The following is an 18,479-nucleotide window of genomic DNA, read 5'->3' on the forward strand; positions in this document are numbered from 1 at the left end:
AGATAGATAGATAGATAGATAGATAGATAGATAGATAGATAGATAGATAGATAGATAGATTTGCGTATATCTTTAGTAAAACTCATGATTGAAAAGATAAATATTTAAAATAGATTTTGAATTATAATTTGAGATTTTGGAAAATCAGTGGTTGAAGAGACTTTTTCAAGACTATTCATTATCAAATAAATTAAGATAATTTTTGACTGTGTCGTATGCAAAAGTTTGATAATTTGTATAGTCTAGACTAGACGATGCATGGCTTAGTAAAATAATCTTTCTTTCGAACGCATTCTTTACTTGAAGAGGTATGTACGGTTTCCTTAAAATTTTAATTTGATCAACTGATTAGTTTTTGAGAAATCGTGTCCATTGACCTGAAAAGAGTTTTAAAAAAAAACTCAATTTTTCCATTTTTACTTCCGATTCCTCGAGTCTAATGTAGAGATGCCAACTGCTCCGAATTCGACGAAATATTTTAGAAACTAATAGAGAACTACAAACAATATTTGAAGATTTTCAGTAAATTTTACTAACTTTTTAAAAGTCTCACCACGACTTAAGAAATGATGCCACAGGCGACTAAAAATGCGAAAAGTGCTGACTAATAAAAAGCAAAAGTCTACTAAGGATAAAAATCAGTAACTTTGAATGTAAAGATTAATTTCACTGTAAATATTAATAGTTTTTAATGTAAGTCTTGGTAACTATGGTTGAATAATTAAACTGATTAAATAAAAAAAAAAGATTTGAATTTTTACACTTCTTACAATTTTAGTCATATGTAGCATTCCTGTTTACCTGTAGTACAGTAGGGTATCACATAAGGCTGTGAACTATTTAGTAGTAGTGGTGAGAAAAAAAATATTATAGATTGAATTTACTAAACCAAGAATCTTACATTAAACCATACCTGCCAACTCTTCCGGAAGATTTTATTTTCATATTTAAAGTGGTAGTAAATATATACTATTTTTTCTTTTATAATTTTAATTTTTAAATGATTTTGATCACCACTATTGTTACAAAAATTAAACACATATATAAATATGCGTTACTATCATGGTTGTCAACTTAAGTTTTCTCAAATACACCGTATTTATTTGCTTAAAATTGAAGTTTTAATTCCATTTTAATACCACTGGGAAAAATAATAATGGAAAGGATTAAAAGTTGGCAGGTATGTTAAACGACTACCACTACAAATATTTTTCCTCATCCGGATAAAGTTTGCAGTTCTGTAATCCCTTTGCTCCTACTGTCAGAAATACGTGGCAGCATAAAACTATATCAATCAGGGTAAAAAGATAAAACTGGTAATCAAAGTATTTCTTTAGCAGTTTATTTGTGGACGGAGTTATAATTGTTTGATTTATTTAATTCACCATTACTTTGTTCAAAATAAAACTAGTTATACTTTGAATTAACATTGATTATATATATGATTAAACTAACAATAATTAAAGTAAAAGCAAAGTAAGTCTGTCAAATTAGAAACGACTACATTTAAGTTACCGTTTTTTATTTAATTACGTCCTGATCCTCATTTTTGTACGAATGCTTTTCTGAATTACCCGTCCCCAAGGGGTTAATGGAACCTTTTATTTCGTAGGGAATTCTAATCTGATTTACCTTAAACTTTGTAAAATATCCCTGGCATCCTGTTTTATAAGATTAAAAATTAAAAAAAAAATTATATAACTCCATGAGAATTATTTCTTCTTTACTTAGATATTTAAACCTTCTTGAAATTTATATTTTATTAAACAATTTTAAATATTCCCTTTTTTTTTCAGTTGACACAAGCTTCCTAAACTCGACTCTAGTTATTGAATTCCAGAGTGACCACGTGACGACAAGAGACGGCTTCCGGTTTAATGTTCACCAAGAGATGTGCGATTCGTCTTCAGATGCACCAGCATCAACGACGCTCGTACAAACAACTGCCCCCGATAACGCCACTGAAATCATTGCCACCACCATCAGTCCAACTACCGAATGATTCATTATAACGAAAACAACTAAACCTTGGTGTAAAATTTCAGTCCTATTTCTTCTGCTCAGCAAGACAGTCCAACTCTTTCTGCATGAGCCACAACACCTCATCTACCCTCCAGGTCACAGAAAGGGACAGCAAGGCAAACAGTGCTGAACCAAACATCATAACTGACCGCCAAAATCATTTTTAGTAGATCTGTTCTGTATGAGACTACATGTAAAGTAACTGAAATTAGTCTTGATCAGCGATGCATTGTTTTAAGCGTTTTGCCATGCATTAAGAATCACTGAATTATTGTTATATGAATTTCGACAACCGATAATCACTTATTTGCAATAATTAGAGTACCAGACAGAAATTAGAAGTAATCGCATTAATGTAGTTAAATTCTCACAAATTCAAATACTTTGCAGTGCATTTCGCTATTATCGAATAGTTTTAACTAACGTTTTAGTTAAGTGTTAAAAAAATGTTAGAGTATTAACCATAACTTCCTTAAAAAAGTGCTTAACTTCTTCAATTTACGAAATTTCGGCACCATAATTTAACATAACTTACCTGGGTAATATTTATTGTTGTGGAAAAGGGAAATATTTGAAGTATTTTAAATCATTTGACAAATAAAGAATTGTTTTGTTTATTCGGAAAACTTTAAATTTTTCATTGAAGATTTTCGAGTAACAATTAGTGAAGTGAGACAAATTAATGTTTATAAAAATATTGGAATGCACTTACATCATAGAGTTTTTTTTTCCCATTTACATTTATTGCGTTAAATGATGTAAAAAGTAAAGAGAAAAAACACACTAAGACGGGATTTGTATACACCTGGGAGGCTGCTGAGTAATCAATAAAGTGATTCGATGAGGAGGATATATTGCAAATGTCTGAGGTTGAGATAGGGGAAGGTGGGAATTAATGGTAAATCGATGGGAATTCAAATCGAGAAGGGAAGAAAATGAATTGTATTCTTGATGAAAGATGGGCGTTTAGTTATGACTTTGTAGTTATCTACAATGCGGCGAGAAAGTTAAGTAAACTTTTGGGTTTTATACATTCATAAGAATGCTTGCGAGTGTTAAGCAATTTTTAGCGAAAAAGCTCAATGAAAATCAGTTGTAATCTTAATGAAAGATGGGCGTTTAGTTATGACTTTGTAGTTATCTACTAAATGGCGAGAAAGTTAAATAAACGTTTGTGTTTTATCCTCTCATGAAAATGCTTGTGAGTGTTTAATATTTTTTAGCGAAAAAGCTCAATGAAAATGAGTTGTAATCTTAATGAAAGATGGGCATTTAGTTATGACTTTGTAGTTATGACAATGTGGTGGAGAAGTTTGGTAGGCTTTTGGGTTTTATACATTCATAAGAATGCTTGCGAGTGTTAAACAGTTTTTAGCGAAAAAGCTTAATGAAAATGAGTTGATGAAAATGAGTTGATGATAAGCGCCCATCTTTATGAAAGATGGGCGCTTAGTTATGATTCTGTAGTTATTTACAATGTTGCGAGAAAGTTAAGTAAATTTTTAGGTTTTATCCTTTCATAAAAATGCTTGCTAGTGTTTAACAATTTTCAGCGGAAATGCTCATTCGTAAATTTTAAAATACATGAAAATTTTCATATACTAGCATTGATTGAAAAATATAAATAAGTTATAATTTCAGATCGTAGCATTGAAATATATGATTGTTCTAAACATAATGTGTATCGATTGGCGATCGAAATTGGGCTACAGGTGGTGTAGAGCAGAACTCTCTACCTATGGCAACATTTTCCATGATTTTACCATTAGCATGTGGAGAGTCATATTAGATGGAAGCGCGTTAGTTTCTCTCTTGATTTTCAAATAGAATAAGAACTTTTAAGTTAGGAACTGAAAACTACATTAAAAAAATATTTGTGGCAATTAAATACAAAAAATATTAAGAAAGGCGAAAATATTGTAGTAAATTCTTATACAACTGAGAAGAGGAGGAGAGGGTCAAGATATGAAACTGCTACCCAGATAGCATATTCAAGCGTTGCGATCGCGAATGTTGGATTAAATGATTTCGTCTTATGGATTACAGATATTTTTTTTTAAATGATTAAAATGAATGGTGCATTATTGCTTGCAAGGACATAAAGTAAAGCGTTTCAACGAAGTAAAAATTTAATTTAGAAATAAAATAAAATTCAGAGGATATGTATCTATATTTATTTGTTTTTCAAAAAGAATGTACAAAAACAGTCGATTAAACATTTAAATATATTTAACAGTTTTAGATGTATAGTATGTTAAGTTTTTTTAAAAATTTTTTTAAGGAAAAGTTATCTATCAAAAATTCACTGAGTAACAATTTTGTAGTAATAATTATCATAATAAGCTATACGGATAAAAATTATTTAACCAATTTTGACAAGCAGTTAATCCTAAAAAATAGGATAGTTGAGTTACGACGTTTGCGCGTGATCCAACAGTTGGAGTTTTATTTTTCGTGCATTGAAATGTCTAAGCTGATGACGCTTCACTTATCTGTCCCCAAGCAATCAATCAATGAAGAATGAGTTACAGATAGCAACCAGTAGAAATGTGTTTCATGAATATAAATCGCCCAATAGAAATGGTGCAAACGAACAACAAATAGAAATGGATTTATTCCATTCCGTGATGTAGCTCAACTTCTGGCTTGGACATCTCGATTGTTTCATTTATTTTTAGGTGTTATCACGTGTCTTCGTTTCATTATATGTGTATAACGTATTTCTTCATTTATTTCCAGATACTTTCAACGTTCTTTATGTAATTTCTCGTATTTTTTGTAAACTTTTTCATATGTGATTTTCCTGGGTGTTGGTTTCCTTTTTTCAAAACACAATTACTTTAACAGATTATTGCTTGTTTATGTTGGCTAAATAATTCTTATTTACCCTTTATTTTTCTTAATACATCCGTCTAGAAAATATGACTTAAAATACTATTATTTCAAAACACACGAGATAATATTTTTGCTAGAAAACAATGAAATTGAAAAGTCACTATTGTTCAAAGTTATAAACCCTCCAAATCATATATAAATTTAACTTAAGATACATACGAAATGTAGCCTAGAACAATATCGTAGAGAAAGCTTAGTCTTGGCAAGTTAGAAAGTTGATCGAAAAGCTGTTTCAAGTCCACACACCACTTTCTATTTATATTCTCAGCACAAGTACAAGCAGCATGTTTTATTTCCTCAATGCTTTATTTCCAAGTAAACTGTTTTCTGAAAATGGATTATGAGCATGATAGTTTTATATTTATAGCATGCTCTGTAACATTTGTTGGTATAAAGTGTTTTAAGTGATATTTGGTCTGTATTCTAAAAGTGTAATGATGTTCAAGTTAATAAATATAATTTTATGACAAATTTAGCATATGTGAATCATTAGGGTACTTTTGTAAAATCTCGTCTACCATTTTCACCAAAGCCAAAGTTGGCAACCGTACTTATTTGCAGCGATTTTTAATACCATTAGGGAGTCTTAGCCGCCATTATATTGTTATTTTTTTACAGATTTTTCGTTAGTTTTTTGTTGTTGTTGTTAAAATCATACATATTTAAAATCTACTCCAACTTCTATATCAATCAATTTCTAACTAGCCATGGAGCCCAGGGTAGTTATCTGTCAAAATAGTTCGGAAAAGACCAAAACTGTAAAGTTTGTAAGAGATATGAAGATATAGAACGCATACTTACTGTCTGTCCAGTTTATGATGGTTTAAGAATTAAATTTTTCCCTAGAAATTTCATCTTTGATACCATTAAAAGAAACTGAGACCAAAAGAAAATGAGCAAAGGAATTGAAGAGATTTTTAAAAGACTTTTTGAAAACAGAATTAAGGATCTTGCCTAAACCGATCCTTCAACAGTATTCCCTGGATTCCTCGAAGGGGGGTTGGGTCATCGCCTCTTATAACCGAAAGCCTCCACACGGTTTTTTGTAGGTAGTCCGATCAGACACCACTATGAAGATAAACCTATTGGTGAAAGAACCATCTATATTATATAAAACGCTAATACGTATGTATCAATAAAACCGATGATATTTCTTTTCTCGCATTGGCAACAGTTTTGATTTTTAATTGATAGGATTCGGCGCGCAAGAGCACGTAGTGAGCATCATATGGCTAATCTATATTATATAAAACATTAATACGTTTTAATTGATAGGTTTCGGCGAGCAAGAGCACGTAGTGAGTATCATATGTCTAATCGAGTGAATTCTCACCGAATTATCAAAAACATTCTAACAAAATTATTTTCATCGAAGCGAATGCTTTACATCCGGCGTTCAGTACTATTTCATATTGTTTTACAACACATGGTTTGGAACCTCNGAAAAGTGGCTCCTCTTTGTAAAGAAAATGTTATATTTTTTGAGTAACCACATGCTTTTCGGTTTCTTTCAATGGCCTTCTCTTTGTTACCATTGAAGTGTAAAAATGGAATTTTTTCTTGTGATGTTTCAAAAGATCAATTTTTTTTTCTTCCTTCAGTGTTCAAAAAAGTATACAAAAGCTAGACGTGAAGACCGTATCCAATGAGCGAGCAAAGCGAGCATGGGATTGCGAAGCAATCCGAAATGAACGGCGAAAGCTGTTCCGGGGGTTGGCGAGAGTGCCGGTGAGCAGGGGGCGAAGCCTCCTAGTTTAATATAAAATCCATTAAAAATTAGAAAGTGGTAGCAAATATGTGTCTAAACATTTGTTTAATTTATGAATATTATTGGTTTGTTTTAATTACTTGTCAACCACTACAGATTCAATTCTCAAATTTATATGTTAAATTTCTCTCGAGTACTTTTAAAATAGAATATGGGTTCTTGCGCACAAATGGTTCGCTTTCTAAGTAATCTGCGCAGACTACTTATAAGAAACCGTGTAGAGGCTTTTTTATGTAGGAGGTGATGGCTGGACAGGGTAAAGCCGAACTATTCTAAAACATTTTTAAATGTTTTTAAAAATTTATTTTTCGTTTTAATTCCCTATGCCAGGGATGGCGAACCAATGGCACGCGTGCCATAAATGACACACTACACAATATTCTGCGCATGCCACTGATCTCAAATTTCACTATAAAGCATATTAACTATTAAATTAAAATTCACAAAAAACAAATAAAAGAAAACAATTGACAAAAATTAACAATTAATGCCAAAAAAACAATTAATAACCACAAAAAACGAGCTGACAATAAATAACGAGAAAAAAAATAATAGTCCTGCTTAAACTAACATCATACAACCTAACATAAGTTATTTAAAAAAACAATTAATAACCATACAAAGCAAGCTAACATTAAAAAAAAATAGTGCGTGGAGTCCCTCCGCGCGGAAGAAGTTAAACTTCGCAACCTGCGACGTTAATTGTAGAAGAATCAGCAGTCGTAGAAGGATCACTAGTTCTATTCAACGACTCTGCTCCGCTCGCTTCCGTGCTCTGTAATCACGGTAATATTGTGCATTTTTCCCTCGTGAACCTCTTGAACCGGTGGAAGTGCTTGTGGTTACCTCATCGTCTCGCCATGGAAAATGTATTTGTATTAATAATGTATGTGAATGCGTCATAATGTAATTTCAAAAGAGAAAACATAACAATCATTTGATATTCACAAGAGACGTACCTTGACATAACCTTAAATCCGTCGCATTGTTATCCACTAAATTTTGAAATAAAAAAGACTACCCTATTAAATTATATGTGTATCAAAACAAACTGAAAAATTATTTATAGAAAAACAATACTTTTATGCTAGTGAGAACCAAAACAATATGGAAATGAATGAGGGAAAACTGGATCCTACCACGTGATTTCCCGGCCAATAAAAATGTAGCGTTAAACGTTTAACGCAACCTTGTTGGAAGTCGCATAAGAAGTATAACTTCAATAAAGAGCAAAAAGAGAAAAAAGTTAATGGTCCTGCTTAAACTAACATCTTACAACCTAATATAAGTTATTTGTCATCTAATCTGCAATAACAAAAATCACACTGGTTACTTTAAGTTGAATTACGCCTATAACTGAGACACTGCAAAATGTTTTTTTTTTCCATAGTAAATAAAGAGTTTTGAGTTGATAGTATTTAGTAATATTATTTTCTCAATAATCACAAAGTCAAAATTATTTGATGGCACATCTATGACCACATTAAACAATATTTTGAAAAAATGGCACGTTGGTGCATAAAGGTTCGCCACCCCTGTCCTATGCACTATTTATAATATGAGCCGATTTTATTCCAATAACGTGGAATATGCACCAACTTTCCTGGTAAATGGGAATTTACAGAAGTACCGTTTTAATCATGGTGTTTCATCTCTTTTAACCTTGTAGAAAAATGAACGTTTTTGATTCGTTAATCATTTGGTAAAGGTGGACCAATTAATAAGTTTATCAACAACAAGAAAAATAAAAATGAAATTCAATGAGAATAAATTTTAATTTGCTGATAAGAAGGCAGTGTGTTCTAGTTCTGGGATAATGCTACGCTAGAACATGCACCAAAAAAATGTGAAATGTGCCAGAAATTCATTGCAGTTATGATAAATTTCTCATTTTAACAATTTACTCGTAAATACCAACGTACTTAATTCTTATTATTGTTTCCAATCACATTTTATCAGTATTGTTTTATTTTATTTTATATTAATCGTTGAACAGTTGTGATAGCCACTAACAGTCAACTTCAATTTTGAATCCAACACAAAAGAGAAGGAAACTCCGGATTACGGATTGAGGTAAACATGCCTTCAAACCGTCGCCAATAGCTCATTGTGCAGTTCTAGTGTGACATAAATTAAGCACCTACCTACTTATCTTAAACACTCTCTTTTGGGCCTCACTTTTAGCATTCAACTTATGGTGTAATTAACACAGTAGGTTCAAGCACCGACATGGGAATCAACGACATACTAGGTTCGAGTACCGAAGTTCCAGTGTACATGTGAGCTTCTAGACCAATCTTGAAGTGTAACCTGAAACGAGGGACCTCCCTGGCCGAGCGGTATCACCCGCCAAGCACTGAGCAAAGCGTGGAGGTAGCGGGTTCGAACTCCGCCGTAACCCTGGATGTATTCTTCGTGATGTCCTTCTCTGAATTGTTCTATCTGTCTTTCTACTTGACAAAGGTTTATAAGCCTAAATTGAGCACACAAGCCTGCAAATGTATGTAATTTCAATAAAGCAATAATAATAACCTGAAACGAACTGAACTGAATTCATATCAATGAAATGTGTGGAGATACTATTGTCAAAAGTTTGTTCTTTCTCCTTTGCGCTTTTCATTTTCTCCTCTTTTTCATTTCATCATGTCCGGGTCACCACTTATCTTTGACCAGAAAGGTTTCGGGCATTTTATCCGCATTTGAAATATCAATCATCAAAGATAAAAAAGGCGAAGTGCCAAGTTTAAACTTCAAAATTATAAGTAGCATCACACAGTATCCGAGACATCGAACATGAGGAAAAGTGAAAAAAAAAGAAGATTAAAAGCTCAAAGGAGGTCGAGCAAACTTTTACAATAGTATATATCGAGTTACTCAGTACAGATCAAACGGGCGGTGACTTTTCGCGCCAAATACCGAGTTTACACCAATACCAAGTATCTCTGAAAAATTCTATGAAAAGTAGGTAATAGTAATTTTTTGCATTTTTAGTCGTTGGTGGCAACTCTGACAACATTAAAAAATATTTTGAAAAGAGCGCTGTAGTTATCAGACCTGAAGATATGATGCAATATTATTACCTGACTACTGGTAATCATAAATTATAAGACGTGTGGTTACGATATATTGAAATACAAAAATTTTAAATACTAAAATAGTTTATTTTTAAATTTATTATTAAATTAAAATTATTTATTATTATTTACATTAAATTTTTTCTTAAGAAGTGTATAGGCGACAATTTTCGAACCGGACCTTAACCCTTCCGCGCCGACTGTCACAAATACGTGCCAGCATAAAACCGTATTAACCAGGGTAAAAAGATAAAACTGGTAATCAAAGTATTTCTTTAGCAGTTTATTTGTGGGCGGAGTTATAATTGTTTGATTTATTTAATTCACCATTACTTTGTTCAAAATAAAACTATTTAGTTATACTTTGAATTAACATTGATTATATATATGATTAAACTAACAATAATTAAAGTAAAAGCAAAGTAATTCTGTCAAATTAGGAACGACTACATTTAAGTTACCGTTTTTTATTTAATTACGTCCTGATCCTGATTTTTGTACGAATGCTTTTCTGAATTACCCGTCCCCAAAAGGTTTAAGTAAAAGCGTATAAATCAATTTTATGACAAATTAAAGTTTAGAGAAAACTAGCTGATTTAGAACAATAAATTTTTTTAATTCTATAGTTTGATTCAAATGAAAAGGAAATTTGTTTGCACAAAATAGTTTTAAGAAAATAATAGAATAAAATAATAGCACAGTACGGTTAAAGTTCTGATATTAGTATATTCTGTATGGAAATGAAATAAATCAACCTAATCCTTGGCATTTTTCAAAATTAGAAGATAAGACTAGGCAATAAAATCTTATTCGTGGTATGAAAGGAATAATAAGAACTTGGGTTAAAAATTATGTTTATCTGACGAAAAAGGCTAGCTGAAGAGGTAAAATATTATGATTAATATTCGCAATAATCATCATTTGTATGAGAACGAGAACTGGGCATGTGAGGACCGCCCTACCTCCAGTCATCATAAAACATACGTAATGACAGCACTCCCCCCTTTTTACAAGCGTATGCAAACGCTGCAAGAAGAGAGGATTTTTTAAATGAAATGAAGGAAGCCAGCGAACTGTTCGCTTAGAAAGGTTTTTTTTTTAGTTTTACAGGAAGATTTTATTTTTATTTTTAATGTGGTGGCAAACTATATAGAATCGCATTTTATTTATTATTAAATAAATTTGATTTAAAATGATTTAGACTACTGTTACAGTAGAAAAATTTAAACATATACATATATAATAGGGTCGAATTCATTTCAGCGACAATCAATTCATCGACAATCCGTTTCATCTATAGCACTTCATCGACTGATCATTTCATCGACTAGGTCATTTGGTCGACTGGGTTATTTCCTCGACAAGTCATTTCGTCAAGAGGTTCTTTCGTTGACAGGGTTATTTTCGTCAACAATTTATGGAAAAGGTTATTTCGTAAGCAACGTCATGCGTAATTTTGAAACTATATTTATATATTTTTCGATTAGACGTTATGCCCCTAGCACTTCTTTGTAATTTAGTATATTTGTGTTGAAATTTTTTAAACCTAGACTGTTGCAAAATCTTTATAGTATGTTGAAGTTGTAGGAAAAGAAGCATTTTATTTGAAAATTGCATACTCTTCTATTCACATAACGTTGCAAAAACGAAACCTATTTTACATTTGTTGTTGTAATTGTATTTTACACATTTAAGTTGTATTTTACAAATTTTATTTTTCTAGTCATATTTAACACATTTATTTCTAATATTAATTTTTAAAGTGCAGTATTGTAGATTAGCATCTTAAAAGCAACTGCAATAACTATTTTGAATGATTCTTGATGTAGGGAGTTAATGAAGGGTGAAATTTGCAAGGAAAAAAAGGCAGTATGCAATTAATCTGTAAGGTAATGAAAGCACTTCGTAGATAGGTCATTTCATTGACAAGGTTTTTTCTTTAACAGGTCATTTCAGTGGCAAAAATTCTCTGTCGATAAAAAGGAAAATTATACTTATATAACGTTCCCCCACAATGAGTAAGGTGAGAGTAACAGTAGGCGTTACTTTTATGGCTGTTTGTGTATACATTTGGCTATATTATTCAATGTAACGCCTACTTTCTATTCATAACTTTAGACAGGGGCTTTCAACTTTCAGGGGCTTTTAGGATTTCAACTTGTTCCTGGGCTGGTAGTGGCCCACCGAATTATTCCATTCAGTTTATTACAAAATTGTATAAGTATTTAAATTAAGAAGACAATAAAAAAAACAATTACTTCTTCTCTGAAAGCAGGAAATGCAAAATTCGTGTTTCATACTTCTGAAATCGATGGAGAAGTAATCAAACAAGACCGAGAGATCAATGAAGTATGAGACCATAAAATTTACTGCCATTGTAAGTATTCAAATAAATCAGAAAAAGTTGGCTAATATGCTACTGGTTTAAAGTTTAAAAAATGAAAGTTATTATAGAGTAGAATACCTGCCAACTTCTAATCCATTCGAGGATGATTTTCCCCAGTATTCATATAAATCAAAAAAAGTTGGCTATTATGCTACCGGTTTCAAGTTAAAAAAAATGAAAGTTATTATAGAGTAGAATACCTGCTAACTTCTAATCCCTTCCAGGATGATTTTCCCCAGTATTCATACAAATCAGAAAAAGTTGGCTATTATGCTACCGGTTTCAAGTTAAAAAAATGAAAGTCATTATGGAGTAGAATACCTGTGAACTTCTAATCCCTTCCAGGATGATTTTCCCCAGTATTCATATAAATCAAAACAAGTTGGCTATTATGCTACCGGTTTCAAGTTAAAAAAATGAAAGTTATTATAGAGTAGAATACCTGCCAACTTCTAATCCCTTCCAGGTTGATTTTCCCCAGTATTCATATAAATCAGAAAAAGTTGGCTATTCTGCTACCGGTTTCAAGTTAAAAAAATGAAAGTTATTATAGAGTAGAATACCTGCTAACTTCTAATCCCCTCCAGGATGATTTTCCCCAGTATTCATATAAATCAGAAAAAGTTGGCTATTATTCTACTGGTTTAAGTTAAAAAAATGAAAGTTATTATAGAGTAGAATACCTGCTAACTTCTAATCCCTTCCAGGATGAATTTCCCCAGTATTCATATAAATCAGAAAAAGTTGGCTATTATGCTACTGGTTTCAAGTTAAAAAAATGAAAGTTATTATAGAGTAGAATACCTGCCAACTTCTAATCCCTTCCAGGATGATTTTCCCCAGTATTCATATAAATAAGAAAAAGTTGGCTATTATGCTACTGGTTTCAAGTTAAAAAAATAAAAGTTATTATAGAGTAGAATACCTGCCAACTTCTAATCCCTTCCAGGATGATTTTCCCCAGTATTCATATAAATCAAAAAAAGTTGGCTATTATGCTACCGGTTTCAAGTCAAAAAAATGAAAGTTATCATAGAGTAGAATGCCTGCGAACTTCTAATCCCTTCCAGGATGATTTTCTCCAGTATTCATATAAATAAAAAAAAGTTGGCTATTATGCTACCGGTTTCAAGTTAAAAAAATGAAAGTTATTATAGAGTAGAATACCTGCCAACTTCTAATCCCTTCCAGGATGATTTTCCCCAGTATTCATATAAATCAGAAAAAGTTGGCTATTATGCTGCCGGTTTCAAGTTAAAAAAAATGAAGGTTATTATAGAGTAGAATACCTGCCAACTTCTAATCCCTTCCAGGATGATTTTCTCCAGTATTCATATAAATCAGAAAAAGTTGGCTATTATGCTACCGGTTTCAAGTTATAAAAATGAAAGTTATTATAGAGTAGAATACCTGCCAACTCCTAATCCCTTCCAGGATGATTTTCCCCAGTATTCATGTAAATAAAAAAAAGTTGGCTATTATGCTACCGGTTTCAAGTTAAAAAAATGAAAGTTATTATAGAGTTAAATACCTGCCAACTTATAATCCCTTCGAGGATGATTTTCCCCAGTACTAGTAAGGTAGAATTTGTATTTCAATTTCAAACAGAGACAAATACTGTATTTTGAAAATCCTTCGGCGGTCTACCGTTATTTTAATACATATTAATATATATGCTTAATTTTTTTTAAAAATATAGTGGTGGTCATGAAGATAATAAATTAACTTTATAAATGCAAGGAATAGTACATAAAAAGCATACATTTTACTACCATTTTAAATATAGAAATAAAATTTTACTCCAAATGCGTAAAGGTTGGTAGGTATGGAGTAGATATAATAGAGTAGAGTGAGATCTTTACATAATATTCTTACTCTTGTTGTTGTTGCTAATTCCCATCTGGTCTGACGGGATCAGACCAGATCAATAAATCCGTTGACATTAAGAAAATCCGAAACCAGAATGGGAGAGGAATGACTGTCGTTCCAGTCCAGCCCTAAACAGTTCAAGATGTGCTCAGGTGATGCCTGGTTTTGTTGGCATTTAGGGCAAAGATCTTACTCTTAAGCTTAAGAGAAAGATTCTTACTCTTGAAATAATAAACCTCCGAAGAGGTTCCCAAAAAATTGCCTATGCCGACGGTTTTTCACATCGACATGGCGGGTTATTGGGAAAAGTCTTCAACTAGCCATAATCACGTCTCGGTAAAACCTCAGTAAGCTATGACACTGCCTTTGCTTGTAAGGCGGACAACCATCACCTTCTACATCGGAAAGCCTCCACACGGCATTTTATAAATAGTCTGCGCATGTTACAATGTACAATCAAGCAACAAGACCGTAAAAGTTTCAAATAATAAAAATACTTACCTATTAAGTCTCGTTGTACCTACCATCATTGAAAATGGTTAGCAAATACTTCAATAAAAGCTGTAATTCGATTGTAAACTTCACTAAGACCAGCTTAGAAAAATAAATATATTACATATATTTTTTAATTTAAGGTGGTAGATACTTCGTCACTTAAATATATCTATTATGTATACCACACCTAACAAATCTTCCGGATTTTCCCGAAGATTTTATTTTCATATTTAAAGTGGTAGCAATACTCAAGTTATTCCAATTGACTTTTTGAATTATAATTATAATTATAAATAAGTTTGACCACCACTACCTGTAAATAATTACAATAAATATATGAAAGCATAATAATCCTTGGGCAAGTGAATTTCAACGGGATCAAAATATAAATATATTTTTGAGTCAGATTGTTTTTCGTTTATTGTTTTACAACCACTCTGAAAATCCATTCTCGAAAAGAGTGAAAGTTGGCAGGTATGGTATACCATGAGAGGATATGTTTAAATTAGATAGTGATAAAGGAATGCCGTATGAGTTGATAGATTTATAAATGCTACCTTTGTGAAATTAAATTAATTTCTTTATAGTTTCATGATTTAATTGCATTGTATAGAATTTATGAGGGAAAACATGAAGTGATTTGTTTAAACAGAAATTTACAATATAAAATAAAACTTTAGATTCACGTAAAGCTAATAATTTATTGTAACATTATTGTTTAATAATTCTTTTCATGTATTTAAATACTGCTTCAAATAGAAGTAATAAAAAAGAAGTATTTTTCAATAAATAATTTTTGCCGATATTCAGCTACAAACTGAAGTATTTATGTTCTTTATGAGTCAAATAGTATTTATTTGTATTAGCTTTTTTCCAAAGTAGTAAAAACTGCACTGTACATTTTACACACAATTTAATTTTTAACAGAAGTAGAATAATCTAACTGCCACTTTACAGTAAATTTTCTGATCGCTTGATATAATTTTTATTCTCTTAAAATTTGACATGGCGGGAAAAAAAATGAATATCAAATAGCATCGATGAATATCAAGAAAGCGTGTATTTGTAAATTTTAGTATAAGTAATACAGTAATTGAATTTAAACAGTGGCTAAAAGTAATAGGCGACGGTAATTTTACATATCTGTAGCTATATACCAGGGGTGGCCAACATGCGGCTCTTTGAAGGATTATTTGTGGCTCTCGATTAATGTATCTGAGTTCCCTTTTCATTTTAGTGCTATTATATTTTTAAAAAAATTATTGTCATTCCTTGACGAATCAACTGGTATCACAGATCTTCTGCAATTGGCAAATGTCATACGTTTTGTTTCACCTGACTTCGTTGTTGAAGAAGAATTATTAGATTTAGTAGCACTTCAAGAATCAACCCGAGGTGACGATATTAAAAATGCATTATTCCATAACGAAAACTTTTGATTTGTTTCTTAATAAACTTGTAAGCATTGCAACTGAGGGAGCTCCGGTAATGCTGGGCAAAAAAAATCGGTCTCATTGGGATTTTAAGAGATGATTCTCAAATTCCACATTTCATACCGATTCACAGCATAATTCATCGAGAACATCTCGTTACAAAATATTTAAAATATCCTGATGTTATGAAAGCAGTGTTCCACATTGTACATTACATTAGCCCCGATGCAAAAAATCATCGACAATTCAAAAATTTCCTTAAAGAATTAAAGGACGAAGAACTAACCTTACTGACCGAATGACATTAATTTCTTTTGCATTGTTAGATGATTATCTTGCTACAACGTATTAGATTTGTTTGATCCAATAACTGCATTTCTAAAAGAGAAGGAAATAACCTNATTTATTTAATTCACCATTACTTTGTTCAAATTAAAACTATTTAGTTATACTTTGAACTAACATTGATTATATATATGAGTAAACTAACAGTAATTAAAGAAAAAGCAAAGTAAGTCTGTCAAATTAGCAACGACTACATTTAAGTTACCGCTTTTTATTTAATTGCAACTTGATTCTGATTTTGTACAAATGCTTTTCTGAATCACCCGTCCCCAAGGGGTTAAAGAATTAAAGGACGAAGAACTAACCTTACTGACCAAATGACATTAATTTCTTTTGCATTGTTAGATGGTTATCTTGCTACAACGTATTAGATTTGTTTGATCCAATAACTGCATTTCTAAAAGAGAAGGAAATAACCTATTCAGAATTAGACGATGGCTAGTGGTTACAAGATTTAATGTTTTTAAGTGATGTCATGGAACATTTGCAAACACTGAATTTACAATTGCAGGAGAAAGACAAAATACAATATCTGACCGCTCACAGTGTATATTAGTTTTCAAACTAAATTACAACTTTTTCTAAAGGACATTTAAAATAAAACATTTTGTCCCTTTCCTCGAATTAAAAAAATTTGTTCCAATATTAAACAAGAAAAACTCAACGAATATATAAAAAAGCTAGAAAGAACATTGACGGAATTCCAAAATAGATTTTAAGAATTGAAATATTTTAAATCGTCTCGTGATTTTTTTCTGAATCCATTTGAAATTAACGTAATTCAAGGTGAGTGTTTTCCATTTCCAGTATAATTATGACCCAAAAAGCATTTGGAGAATTAGAATTAATAGGAAGATCAAGCTCTACAATTAAAATATAAGTTGACGTCGATTACTTAAATTAGGAAATTTGTACCAGAATCGAAGTATCATGAATTAAAAAAGGCTGCTTGTCGTATTTTTTTAATATTCGGAACAACGTACTAATGTGAATCATTTTATTCCACTTTAAAATTCGTGAAATCTACACACCGATCAGTATTAACTAACCAGCATCTCAAAGAATTATTGAGAAGTGCTGTCACCAATTATTTACCAAATTTTAAAGAATTATCAAGAGAAGTAAAATGAATGTGTTTAATTTTTAATTTTTGAATTCAATACCCATATTTTGTACTTTTATTTATATGTTTTCAATAAATATAATTTCTGCAGAAGAAAAATTTCATAACTTTTTTGCCTACCTTTTAAATACGTACTTAATTGCGGCTCTAGAAAATTTCAAATTTTCAAAAATGGCTCGACTATCAAGGAGCTTGGCCACCCCTGCTATATACTGATAGTTTTGGTGAGTATAAAATCATCTTCAACTCTGGTTTATCCCTATCCCCTGATCCGATCCTTCAAGGCTCTGGCTAAATTTATAAAACACGATATTTCAAAGAAGCAAAGGGCAGGGCCAAACAGATGGAGCTATTATTTAAAAACGCTCTCCTTTTCTTTTCGAGATGACAATAAGACTTAAAATAAATGCATTATTATTAATTTAAACGACGCATTTGTGAAAAATAATAATCGGAAGAGGCTAAGACTAATTATTGATTTAAATTTCATAAATATTTCAAAAAAAAAAAGGGGGGGGGTAAATAATTTACGATATATAATTTAACTTCTCAAAAGTAAATTCATTTCAAATTTTTTTTCAGATCAACTGGAAACTATTAAATCTTTCTCCAAGGCACACTGGCTTTACGACACTACATGATATGATAAAGTTCGTAGACGCCCATTTACTGTGCGTGGGAGAAAGTAAGTTAAACTAGCTTGCATATATAAACTAGAAAAACTTACATATATTTACTAGAATTTTATTTTTTTAATATGCATTATTATTTATACTCTTAAATATTTTAAATTTCTTGTTATTTCATCTTATATTATATGCCTATTGTTGATCAGCAGACGCAATTCTCAGTTCATGACTACAGATGTTCAACTCCGTAGTCTTGTATTTTTGAACCCAATCCAGAAGAAAATAAAACTCTTGCATCAAATATTGGGAGAAACTTACCTTCGTGGAGGTATCTTATCTCATTGAACTCACCCGCATTTGACTTACATGGCCTCCCATGTAAGTAACGACAACCTCCCACGTTTGCTTGAAGGCAAGGGGACTTTAACACATGATCCACC

At 31.4% G+C, this 18,479-nt stretch overlaps 1 protein-coding gene and 1 non-coding gene across 2 annotated transcripts in view; one reads left to right on the plus strand and one right to left on the minus strand.

The window, feature by feature from the left end:
- LOC107450532 (embryonic protein UVS.2) overlaps positions 1-3,919 on the plus strand; it is a 9,575-nt gene extending 5,656 nt beyond the window's left edge. The window contains exon 3 of the mRNA XM_016066347.3: positions 1,797-3,919. Coding sequence (XP_015921833.1) covers positions 1,797-2,002 — 206 coding nt within the window. The 3' untranslated portion in view covers positions 2,003-3,919. The remainder of the gene's footprint in view (positions 1-1,796) is intronic.
- A 10,330-nt stretch (positions 3,920-14,249) lies between these two features.
- LOC122271669 (U4 spliceosomal RNA) lies at positions 14,250-14,394 on the minus strand. Its single transcript, XR_006226545.1, has one exon. It is a non-coding gene; the product is annotated as a U4 spliceosomal RNA (small nuclear RNA).
- Between the last annotated feature and the right edge of the window lie 4,085 nt (positions 14,395-18,479).

The sequence above is a fragment of the Parasteatoda tepidariorum genome, chromosome 9, assembly GCF_043381705.1.
Source record: "Parasteatoda tepidariorum isolate YZ-2023 chromosome 9, CAS_Ptep_4.0, whole genome shotgun sequence".
Taxonomy (NCBI): Eukaryota; Metazoa; Arthropoda; class Arachnida; order Araneae; family Theridiidae; genus Parasteatoda; species Parasteatoda tepidariorum.